The sequence below is a fragment of the Montipora capricornis genome, chromosome 14, assembly GCF_036669925.1.
Source record: "Montipora capricornis isolate CH-2021 chromosome 14, ASM3666992v2, whole genome shotgun sequence".
Lineage (NCBI taxonomy): Eukaryota > Metazoa > Cnidaria > Anthozoa > Scleractinia > Acroporidae > Montipora > Montipora capricornis.
The window spans coordinates 41294293-41306792 of NC_090896.1; the positions used below are offsets into that span (position 1 = coordinate 41294293).

Sequence of the window (12500 nt, forward strand, 5' to 3'; positions counted from 1 at the left end):
AATCCTGTATATCAACAGAAATATCGGATTTTTGACTTTCATTTCTTTGTCCAGGTCAGATAGCATGTTTGCAATCGCAAATGGGACCAAACTGTTGTTTGTGAGTACGATGCACAAAATCAACAGTGCACAGAGCATGACGGGAAGTAACAATCAGTCTTTATTTAAAATTCTGTAAGAAAAGTAGGGGGTGGGGGTGGTGTGTCTAATTTTCTTGTGGGTTTTGGGCAATCTGACTTAAAGATTCAAATACCACTGTGTCATACTTTTGGGACTGATTTAAAATAGGAAGTTAGTAGCAAGCCTGAAAGGAGTCCTTCAGTGTGGTCTTCAAGGTCGCCCCGGCAGGGTCGTGCTAACTCCATTTCTGGCAGAAATCACGACCACATTTTACGATTGACAAGGTCATGTGACACGGTCATACAAAGGGCCTATTGAAAGGTTTCAGTCGGCTTGTAATCAGTTTGAATGTCCGTGATGGATTCGTGTTTAAATCGTTCCTCTTTAATTAATATACCACTGTGTCGAGCAACCTGATTTCGTTCTTTGATATTTCGGCCGTGAATTTGTTGGTAGGGAGGAATTTAAGGATCAAATGGTATATGAAATGAATCATATATAAACTGCGGATATGAAATCAAGTAAAGCTATGATCTTCGCAGTTATGAACGCAATTTCTGCAATTGCGAAGAGAAGCCTGAAAATTTCAGGACTTCAACGGGGTTTGAACCCGTGACCTCGTGATTCCGGTGCGACGCTCTAACAAACTGAGCTATGAAGCCACTGACGTTGGGAGCTGGTCATTTGTGAGTTCTAATGGTCCCGTGAGGAATAAATCAATGATGAAATGCTATATGAAATGAATCATATATGAACTGCGGATATGAAATCAAGTAAAGCTATGATCTTCGCAGTTATGAACGCAATTTCTGCAATTGCGTAGAGAAGCCACAAATGACCAGCTCCCAACGTCAGGGGCTTCATAGCTCAGTTGGTTACAGCGTTGCACCGGAATCGCGAGGTCACGGGTTCAAACCCCGTTGAAGTCCTAAATTTTTCAGGCTTCTCTACGCAATTGCAGAAATTGCGTTCATAACTGCGAAGATCATAGCTTTACTTGAGGGAGGATTTGTTAGCTTTTTTAATAAAATGGTCCGCCTCGGATCTCTGTTTTATCGCTGTCCCACTTTGTTGGATTAACTTTGTTTCAATTTGCTCCATGAAAATATTAGCAAGAGATTCCCGTGTTTGTCTCCATGGCGGTTTGTTTAATAAAATGGTCCGCCTCAGATCTCTGTTTATCGCTGCCCCACTTTGTTGGATTAACGTACGTAATATCATTTCTATACATGAGGACCATGAAGTAGGAAAATTGGAGATGACAGATTTATTGAAGCCTTAGCTTGTGGTTTTCATTTTTTAATACATTTGTTTAGTTTGTCTTATATTTGTACTAAGCCTAAATATGGCTTCAATTTCAAACAGTATTTGTCCTGCATTTATCAGGGACAAATATGAAATTATATTTATCCCACATTTGTTGTCTTCACAACCAGGGCAAATATAATATCAGATTTGTCTCATATTTGTCTTAAAGCCAAATATAATCAAATGCATTATTTCATCCAGTGAATAAGGAGATGTCTTTGAAATTAAGGCGTAACACTTGGGCCAAGTAGTGTTTAGTTAACAAACTTTTGAAATCCAAATGGTCATGGTAGAGCGGTTTTCAATTGAGTGTCGAAAGTAGTTAGTGAATTACTTTGGTTTATGATTACTTCACTCAGTGATTGGTTCAAAGTTCTCGCTCCACTTTTTCAACCAATCAAAAGTGAAACCAAAACCAATTGTGGCTCGCGCGTGCACATTTTCCCGCGCTTTGTGACGGCTACGTGTAATTACTTCGAGTTTTGATTGGTTTACTGGATGGTCTCCGTCCTTTTTGATTGGCCAAAGTAACTACTTTGGTTTTGGTTTTACGACACTCAATTGAAAACTGCTCTAGCACTTTAAATTGTCCGGCAAAGTGCGAGGATGACTTCTCACTCGTCTATAACCCGCACTTCAAATACACATTCTTTTTATTTCATTTCATTCATCGAGTTCTTGACGGGAACAAATGAGCCCAACAAATTGACCTGCTTTCAACTGTGTGGCTTCCTAGCTCAATTGACAGAGCATTGCAGCGGTATCGCAGAGGTCATGGCTCGAATCCCGTTGGAACCACCTGAAATTTTCAGATGTTTATAAAAAGCGGCAATTGCTTAAATTCTTCAGCAAAGTACGAGGATCACTTCTCACTCGGCGTCAATAACCTGTACTTCAAGTATACATTAATTTCATTTCATTTAAAGAAATTACTGTATCTTATCTTATTTAACAACGCACTGGATTTGTCTCCAATCCTCTTGAATTCAGATCTCCCACGATTTGTCTCATTATTATTTTTATTATTATATCTTGGAGGATATTACATGGCCGCGCGAGGATACGAAGTTTATCTTCGAGTGCTGGAAGTATCTCTTCCGAGTGAGCGAAGCGAACGAGTGAGAGATACTTTCAGCACGAGAAGATAGAATTCGTATCCCGAAGGGGCCATGCAATGTTCTCTTTATGATATAGATATTGATGAAATGTCCAGATTTAAAACAACTTGTTTTACCCATTTTCCAAATGATGAAAAAGTGGTCACCAACCGTTAAAACACGCATGTTGTGTAACATGAAACAAGACATAAAAGTTATGAAAAACAAATCACGATAATGTAAAATTTGCAATAAAAATGTTAATGTAGTAGAGACCAATTATATTAAAGCACTAAAGTACCTTACAATGAAGAGGACGCTCGCGTTTTATTGACTTATCGTGTCCGTTACCATGAGGAAACGTATATTCTCACATGTGAAAGACAAGAATGATATGTTCACTGCGCGCGGTGAAGATATGATTTTTTAGTAAAAGGAAAAATCCGGGTATTTCATCACTATCTATATAATAAATCATGATCATCATCATTACTGTCATCATACGATTGTCTCCAGTTCTCTTATGTTCTTCTCAGTCTTAAGCAGTTCCGAGACAACTTTGTACTTCCAATGACGTCAGGTGGATCTAACTTTCCAAACCAGGTCTTTGCTTTCTTCGAGATGGTTCCGAATGCATCAGTCAAAATGGACATCCCTGTCATATTTGCTATAACCGAAACATGGCTTAACGTAAATGACGACACCATTAGATGTTCAGCCTGTCCTGAAGGTTGTTATCTAGCTGATCATGCTCGATCAACTGGACGTGGGGCGGCACTGCTCTGCTTTATCGTGACTCACTAGCCGCCAAGAAGATTGAAGCCGGAGAGAAAACGTCATTTGAATATTCGGAGTGGTTAGTACAATCAAAACATCACAACCTACGTATTTTTATTATCTACCGACCGCCTTATTCGGACGAACATAAAGTTACGATTGGGACATTTTTAAATGAATTTTTAGAATATATTGAAACACTCTTGTTATCAAATGAGGAAATTATTATACTAAATCTTGGTGATTTTAGCATCCACGTAGATAATTCAAATGACAACGATGCGACTAAATTAATGGATATGATTGAGTCTTTGGGACTAAAATAGCATGTTGAAGAACCTAACGCATATCTTTGGGCACACATTGGACTTAGTCATAACTAGACTATCAGATGATGTAGTTCGAGACTCCTCGTGTAGATAGTTACATCTCAGACCATGGGGTTGTTCTTTTCAAGTTGAATAGCGTAAAACCTTCTCTTTCTGTCAAGACTGTTTCGTATAGAAAATATAAAGCTATTAATATTCAGGATTTTCAGTCTGACTTGGCTAAATCTGACTTATGTACAAACCATCCGAACTCTCTTGATGAACTAGTTTATCGTTATGATAAAACTTTCACAGCTACATTAGACAAACACGCACCGTTGTTGACCAAGACAATTGTGGTAAGACCTCGTGTTCCGTGGTTTAATGAAGAAATAAGGGAGGCTAAACGGGAAGGAAAAAGAGCAGAGAAGAAATGGCGAAAGACGAAAAATGCCGTTGATCTCACGATCTTTAAAGTAAAAAGAAATGCTGTAGTATCATTGATGAACAAAGCACGTAAGGATTTCTATACTAATTTTATTGAGGAAAATAGTTGTGATCAACGGAAATTGTTTAAGGCTAGTAAGAGTTTTCTTAATTGAAAACCTTGCAACGCTATACCACCTAATATTGATTAGAAATAATTCGCATGGAATATAGAAAAATGTTTTGTACAGAAAGTTTTGGATATAAGGAATCGATTGGATAATATTCATTCTAGCTGTGAACATGAGACGTCGATACCTCATGTGGCTCCTACGGTTCAATATATACGTGAATTTGATAAACTTACAGAGAATGACGTGAAGTTGATAATGCAGCGGTCCTCACTACGGTCATGTTTATTGGATCCTATGCCATCTTGGCTGGTTAATCAATGTGATGTTCTGCTTCCTGTTCTCACTACGCTAATTAACACCTCTTTACAATCTGGTGAATTCCCAAAAGCATGGAAGGAAGCCTTGGTATTACCACTTCTGAAGAAGCCTGGCCTGGATTGTCAATTCAAAAATTTTCGTCCTGTCTGCAACTTACCAGTTACGTCAAAGTTAACTGAGCGGGCTGTTTTTGAACAGATTCAAAAGCATATGTGCACTAATAATCTGTATCCGCCTTATCAGTCATCATACAGACGATACTTCAGCACTGAAACATCTTTATTAAGAGTTAAAAATGATATCCTATTGAATATGAATAAGCAACATCTTACTTTATTAATTTTGTTAGACCTGAGTTCTGCTTTCAATACAGTTGACCATGACATCTTGTTGAAGCGACTCAGCTCTAAATTTGCAGTATTTGGAACAGTAATTGAATGGTTGCGTTCGTATCTTGACGAAAGATGCCAGCGTATCTTAATCAATACAACACAATCTAGTAGCTTTAAGTTGAACTTTGGAGTACCTCAAGGTTCGTGTCTCGGTCCGCTGCTCTTTACTGTTTATGCTAGTAAACTATTTGATGTAGTTAAACATCACCTACCAACGGTACATTGCTATGCGGACGATACACAGCTCTATGTCTCGTTTTGTCCTACTGATGAGACTGGTCAAGACGAAGCTGTTGCGGCCGTGGAAAGATGTGTTAATGATATCCGATTGTGGATGACTACTGATAAACTTCTTCTTAACGATGACAAAACTGTGTTTGTTGTGATTGGCACCAAACAACAGCTCGCCAAAGTTCAACTTAACAACATTACTATATTGGTCAGTTTGAAATAACACCTACGTCATCTGTTAGGAACTTGGGAGTGTGGTTTGATTCCACATTGTCAATGAACTCACATATCAACAAGACTTGTTCATTAGCATTCTACTACTTGTATAACTTTAGGAAAATTAGAAAGTACTTGTCTAGAGCATCTACTGAAAAGCTGATTCATGCTTTTGTTAGTGGTCGTATAGACTATTGCAATAGCCTTCTTTTTGGCCTACCAGTCTATCAAATACATAAAATTCAAAGGGTCCAAAACGTTGCAGCCAGATTACTATATAACGAATCTAAGTACTGAAGAATAACACCATTATTGTATAATTTGCACTGGCGGCCTGTTACATTTCGCATAGAATTTAAAATTTTACTTTTAGTATATAAGGCTATTAAGGGTTTTGCTCCAGGGTATATAACAGAACTTATTAATATTAAGAATGAGGGTAGATATAGGTTACGTTCCAATTGGAATGGAATCTTACTTAAGTATGTTAATTTTAAAACGTATAAGACATTAGAAGAAGAAGTCAAAAACTAGTTATTAGGCTAATATTAAAAATTCTATATCATGTATTTGTGTTGAAAAATAAAATATGAATGTAAGTGGGATAAAACTACAACCCAGACTATTTCGACATCGCATATATAAAAGTATTACTTGTTCTGTTCGTACAAAGCTTTGGCATATTAAAATTGCGCTGTCGTCTTAGATTATAGCGCGAGTTGTCATAGACTGCAGGAAGGAGCGCATTCAGTTTATGATTTGGGACACTGACAATGTTATCAAAAATCTTGCTACATAGTACGTAATGTTGCTCTAAAATGGGTGTTACCCCCATCTTTATAGCCAAGCTAAGTTGCACTTTCCCCGAGGTTATTATTGACATTGCTCTTTTCTCGAGCCCTGTCAGCTCGTTCTTTACGGACGGGAGGAGACCCTTAAAAAAGACATGCTGCGTATTCTACAACAGACCTCTCGCACGATACATAAAACAGTGCTAGATCTTGTTTCGGAACTCCCGCTCTTTTTAACTGAGTTAGAAAATAGTCTCTTACTGGTCTTTTTGGTTATCCCAGTTACATGGTCATTCCATATTAGATCATTCGCTTCTTCCCTTCTGTGATGAGAGGATCAAAGACTCTTTACCCTTGGCAAAGAAGATCCTGAGTTATTTGCACTTATCGGCGTTTGATTGAACCCTCTTTTCGCGAGACCACTCTATTACTCTGTCAGCTATTGCTTGTGCATGACTTACCCCGCCCTTTGCTGCTACCTCTGACACCGTGGTGTTGGCATTGCAGTGCGTTCGTATCGAGGTCAGTTTGGATCTATCCAACTTTTTAACTCTTCTGACATACTCCGATGTTATTTTGCCCTTTATGCTGGTGTTAAGAGTCCGGCTGGTCCAATTGTAAAATGCCAAGGTATTTAGGGTCAACACTTATTTCCATCCCTCAAACTGACATTGGACATTTCGTAACAATTACACGACGCAATATCCCATGTTAATATTGACAAGCTTACCGCTCTAAAAAGAATGAAAACAGGCAAAATTACAGCTTTAGTTCAACAAGAAATAGCTATGCCGCGCTGATCTACAGTATTTAGGTCTAAAAACCCCTTTGAAGACGGTTAACTTTCAATCGTTTTGCTGGGTACTCTACAAAATACTCTAAAAAAATACAAAATACAAAATACAAAATACTCTAAAAAATTCGATCTTCCGGAAGGTTGTCTCGTTAGTCTAGCTAGTGGATATCGGAAACTGCAAGATGAAGCCATCGATCCTGGTTCAACTCTTTGCCTCGCCTATTGTGAATCTTCTCAGCTTGTTTAAAATCTTTGTTTCGTTGAAGTAGATTTGAAGTCTAAAGTAGACTGTACGTCGTATAAGTTAAATAAAAAGGGAAATGTCAGTTTGAGGGATGGAAAGAAGTGATGACCGGTATTTAGAGCCTCCTCTTTTACTTCCCTGGTGTGATAGTCGTCTGGTAGGTATACTCTGTTCCTATTTCCAGGACAGCGCACTCGTCTTGAGTGCGCTGTAATTCTTTTTGTAGTGACAGATACGTACACTAAAGAATTCAGCTCAGTGATGTTTTGGGTTTGAATCCTCTTCAGAGCTTCATTAACTTTGCTTTCAGCTATACTTAATCACTTGACTTCATTGATGGTAATTCTACTCCCTGTTCAAGACGCATGACTTTCAGAATCCTTTCGCAGAGGATTCTCTCGGTGTTCTTCTTGGGTAACAGATGATTTTTCATAATGTGGTAGGTCTGTGGCAATATGCTTTGTAGTTTCATTTTCTTAATATTAATTTTTTTTCTCTCAGAGCTATTTCCCCTGGTTCCACAGTCTCTCGCCACTTCTTGGTTTTAATCTGGCGTACTTGATAAGCCAATCTCTGATTGGTAACTTCTTTGAGCTCTTTCCTTGGTGTTACGGTCTCTTCACAGCTCTACCAGTCTCTTTCTGTATCCTCTGATACACTCCTAATGTAACACTCAAACAACCTTCTTTGACCATCCTTCTGTCGTCGTTCAGCGGAAGCAGGATGTTATTAGGGACTTTAAGCAAATCGCTACGGCTGGCGCTAATACGGCTGCCGGAAGTAAATTTCTCCCAAAATGAAACACTACGCATGTGTAATCTGACTACGTGAGTCGCGATGTTTTGTCGTAGTTGCTACTACGTCGGCTTTATTTCGCTTCTCTGGCCCTTTGCAAAGGACATCTCGGCATTTTAAGAATTCTGTTGGATACTATATCCTTTAAAGTCAATTTAAGTCAAGGATTGTGTCAAGGTTGCCTCTCATAAGCTTGTAAATCCGTATTATGAACTTACGATAAGTTTTGGCAAAGGTGTTGGAATGGCGAAGTGAGTTCAGCACGAAGTGAGTTCTTGCGGCTTTCCGTCGTACCTAGATGTAGGGGAAGGCCGCAGATAGCCATGTGTTTTTTGGAGTGGTTAGGCAGATTAAAAGGGCGAGCGACTGGCTTAGATGCATCCTTGTCATTCTTCTCAACATCGCGAAGGTGTTCGCGGAATCGGTCACCTAGTCGTCTACCTGTCTCACCAATGTATAATTTATTGCATGACGTACAGGTTATGCAATAAATGACATTTGCGGAGGTACATGTGAAACGATCGGTGATCTTAACAGATCGCTTAGGTCCCGATATCTTGCTAGTGTTAACAATGAAAAGACAAGTTTTGCATCGTGAGCGCGCGCATTTAAAAGTGCCGGGTTGCTCGTTGGTTTTGAGCGCGCTTCTAACTAAAAAGTTGCCTACGTTTTTGTCGCGTTTGAATGAAATAAGTGGAGGTTGCGAAAAGATTCTACCAGTCTCGGGATCATTTTGGAGTAATTTAAAATTACTAAGAATGATGCTTTTGACTGCGCGATTATGAGGATGGAAAGTGAGGGTGAATGGAATTCTGTCATTCTTATCTTTCTGTGACGTTTGTAGTGACGACTGTCGATCAAATTGTTGGGCGCGATGATGGCCCGCTTTGACCACAGAGACAGGATAGCCACGTTTTTCGAAGAACTGGCACATCTCCTCTGATTTGCTGGAAAAATCGGAGTCATCACTACATAGACGTCGAAGTCTAAGAAATTGAGAATAAGGAATGGAGTTCTTGACATGTGATGGATGTGACGATGAATACAACAAATAACTGTGTGAATCAGTAGGTTTGTAGTGCACACTAGTACATAGCACGTTGCCTCTAATAGAAACTTTGATATCTAGGAAAGCCAATGAAGTTTCCGAAATTTCCCAGGTATATTTAAGAGCCGGATGAAAAGAGTTGACGGAGGTTATAAATTGATCGAGTTCTTCTCTGCTGGATGAAATAGCGCCGATGCAGTCGTCGATGTAGCGGCCGTAGAGTTCAGGTTTGGGGCCGTTGTACTGATTAAAAAATTGGTGTTCAACATATCCTACAAAAAGATTGGCATAGCTAGGTCCCATTCTTGTGCCCATCGCTACACCATTAATTTGTTTGTCATAGTTACCGGCGAATGAAAAACAGTTAAGCGTTAAAACTAGTTCGGCAAGGCGGAGGAGCGTTTCCGAGCTAGGTTCTTTGACAGTGCGTTGATCGAAAAAGTGTTTAAGTGCTTGAAGACCTTCGCTGTTAGGAATGACTGTGTATAGAGATGTAATGTCCATGGTGAAAATAAGTTTGTCTTGGCCGGAGAAATTGAAATCGCGGAAAATTTGTAGTGCGTGTGTACTGTCTTTAATGTATGATGGCAAAGATTTGACGATAGACGTCATAATCCTGTCTAAATAGCTAGAAATGAGATCGGTGGGGCAACTACAGGCAAAAACGATAGGTCGACCTGGGTTGTTGGGTTTGCGGCAACTTTCGGATACCTCGTTTTATGCCAAAATCCCTAAAGATCTCACTTCCAACAATCAAAATCTTGTCAAAGACACCATTCAAAATCTTATAGTTAATCAAGAATTACCGGACACTGCCACTAATCTCATCATCAACACCCCTAGAACTTCATGCATTTACTTCTTGCCTAAAATTCACAAACCCAAGTTTTTGATTGTTGGAAGTGAGATCTTCATTAAAATTTAGCAGACCACCGAGACGTAGTCTACACAGACCTTTTCAGTCACTGCAGCCGTAGTAGCACCATCCGTAGTGATTTGCTTAAACTCCCTATTCTTCTTGTTCTTCTTCTTCTTCTTCTTGTTCTTCTTCTTCTTCTTCTTCTTCTTCTTCTTCTTCTTCTTCTTATTATTATTATTATTATTATTATTATTATTATTATTATTATTATTATTATTGTTATAGATTTTATTGATATCTTTCCATTTACAGTTTTTGAAAGCAAACTGTAGAGTTTCTTGATGACTTCACAGTTTTGTGTGATGATCAATTTCTGGCAGTTGGTTAGGAGTTTGTTGGTTTCGTTCTTGTGGGTTAGGTCAGAAAGTCCTTTCTATAGGGTGCTGTTGAAATCTCCCAGGAAGTTAAACATTATATTTGATTTACTTGATCTCGTTGTCAGGGTAAAGCTTGCGTAGTCCTAATCGTAGGTCCAGGTACTTTCTCTTCTTAGACTCATCCCTGTCGTTGATTGGTGCTACGTTGAACACAGTTCCTTCCTTAAGTATGATTTTCTTGTTTTTCTTATTGTAGATGGTCATATCTGGCTTATTGCTCCATTCTGTGGTGTTTACAGCCATCTATGTAGATGGCTGTATCCCAGAGTATTTGTTCTAGATAGCGCTTGGTCATTTTCAATACTTCTTTTGGGGATAGCTTGCTTATACCAGGCTTTGGAGTCATCGTTTTCCATGCTGTATAATGATAACAGGAACGGTGGTATAGCGGTGATAAGATTTTATCATGCCTCGACTTATGGATTGTTTGAGCTATAGCAGAGCAGCCACATAGTAGATAAGGGCTGGTTTCTTCTGCATTGTGGCACAATGCATGCTAGATCTAATCCCCGTTCTTGTTGTTTCTTTACTCTGCATACTTTTCTGGAGACCAGTTGTCGTATGCATGCATGATGCTAGTGTGTACACTTAGTGCGACATCAGGAATAAATGAATGAATGAACTTTATTTAAGTGTCAAAGTATTTAGCTAAATATAAGCTAATTGTCGACACTAAAAGAACATTCCACATGGAAAATTAAAGAAAAATAAAATAAAGTTAAAATAAATTTAAAAAAGCCAAAACTCCAAAATATTTACCAATTTAAAATTGCTTGATTCAGAGAAAATCTAAATATTTACAAGTTTATAATTACTTAGTCTCGACTAATCTAAAATATTGACAAGTCTATAATTACTTGGTATCAGCTAAACAATTCAATTGAGCGGCAGTCACTGGACAAAGAGAGATAAAATAAGATTAGATTTCATTGCGAAGCTGGTTAGGTGGTGCATAAATTGCATTTGATGCACGTGCCCTCTATTAGAGCTGTCAGGTCTTTCTTTCAAATGTTTTTTCTAAAATTGTCCATTGACTGTCGCTGTCGATCACGTAAGGGTAGTCTGGACAAAAGATATGGACCCTGATATCTGATCGAATGTTTTCCGTTTCTTACTGTAGAGTAGCGAGGTATTTCAAATTCAGCATTTCTTAAGGAGTAACCTTTGTTTGCAGTGTTAAGAAGTTCAACTATGTAATCAGGCGCCAAGCCATTGCTAACTTTATACATTAAAAGTTACAATGTCTTGAAGCCGCCTGTTGTAGAGAGAGGGCAGCTTTACACAGCGTAGATGATTGTCATAAGTGTTAGTCGTGCAGTTGTAAATTACTCTTAGAGCGCGTTCTTGCTGTTTCTCCAGTTTTCGCCTCTCAGATCGTTTAACAAATTGCCATACGATCTGACAATACGTCAGATGAGGGAGAATTGCTGTTAGGTACAGTTGAAGCTTGGTCTTGGATGAGATTAGGTTGCGTAGCCTTGATAGCGTAGCCTTGATAGCACCCCTTTTTCTTCAATTCCTGTGTTTGTTCTAGCTCGGAGTATGATCTTTCAACTCCTCATCACATTCTCTACAAAGAATACAAGCTTTTCATTGATCTTATGCATTCTCAAGACACAATTATTATTTTTATTATTATTTAGTACCATTTGCTGTCTTAAGATCGGCCTGATTATGTTAGAGAGGCTCATCTAGGAGAAGACGCGAACTGTTAAATATTCAAGGCACTGACTTTGAGGTCGAACTAGCAGGGTCTAGATATTGAGATTAATATACCGCCATTTCCCCTTTTTAATATTATAATAGTAACGTTTTTAGTATATTGTTATTATTATTATTATTATTATTATTATTATTATTATTATTATTATTGCCTTGAATTCACACTGTGATTAATGCTGAGTTTCTTGTGTATACACTTAGTGTCAAGTCACAACAAGTACCTCAGACAGAGTATTTTCCTTAAGAAGTGTACTGTTCCCAGCAATAGAGATTTCTGAAGGGAACTAACGTTGCAGTCGATGTCTAGATGTCCTAGATAGCTTTTTAAATTCGTATTTTTATTATAATTATTATGTGGCTAGGAACTCCAAATGGCATGGTAGTGTTGAATTAAGGAGCAATTTATGTTTACTAAATAACAATGATACCAAAACCGACTAAAACAACATCACTATTGAGTGTTGTAATTGTGAAGTGCCTA

The 12500-nt window shown here is 38.4% G+C and overlaps 1 protein-coding gene across 1 annotated transcript in view; it reads right to left on the reverse strand.

Annotated features, from left to right (window-relative positions):
* Positions 1-6984: 6984 nt before the first annotated feature.
* LOC138031989 (uncharacterized) overlaps positions 6985-12500 on the reverse strand; it is a 9750-nt gene continuing 4234 nt past the window's right edge. The window contains exon 2 of the mRNA XM_068879576.1: positions 6985-6996. Coding sequence (XP_068735677.1) covers positions 6985-6996 — 12 coding nt within the window. The remainder of the gene's footprint in view (positions 6997-12500) is intronic.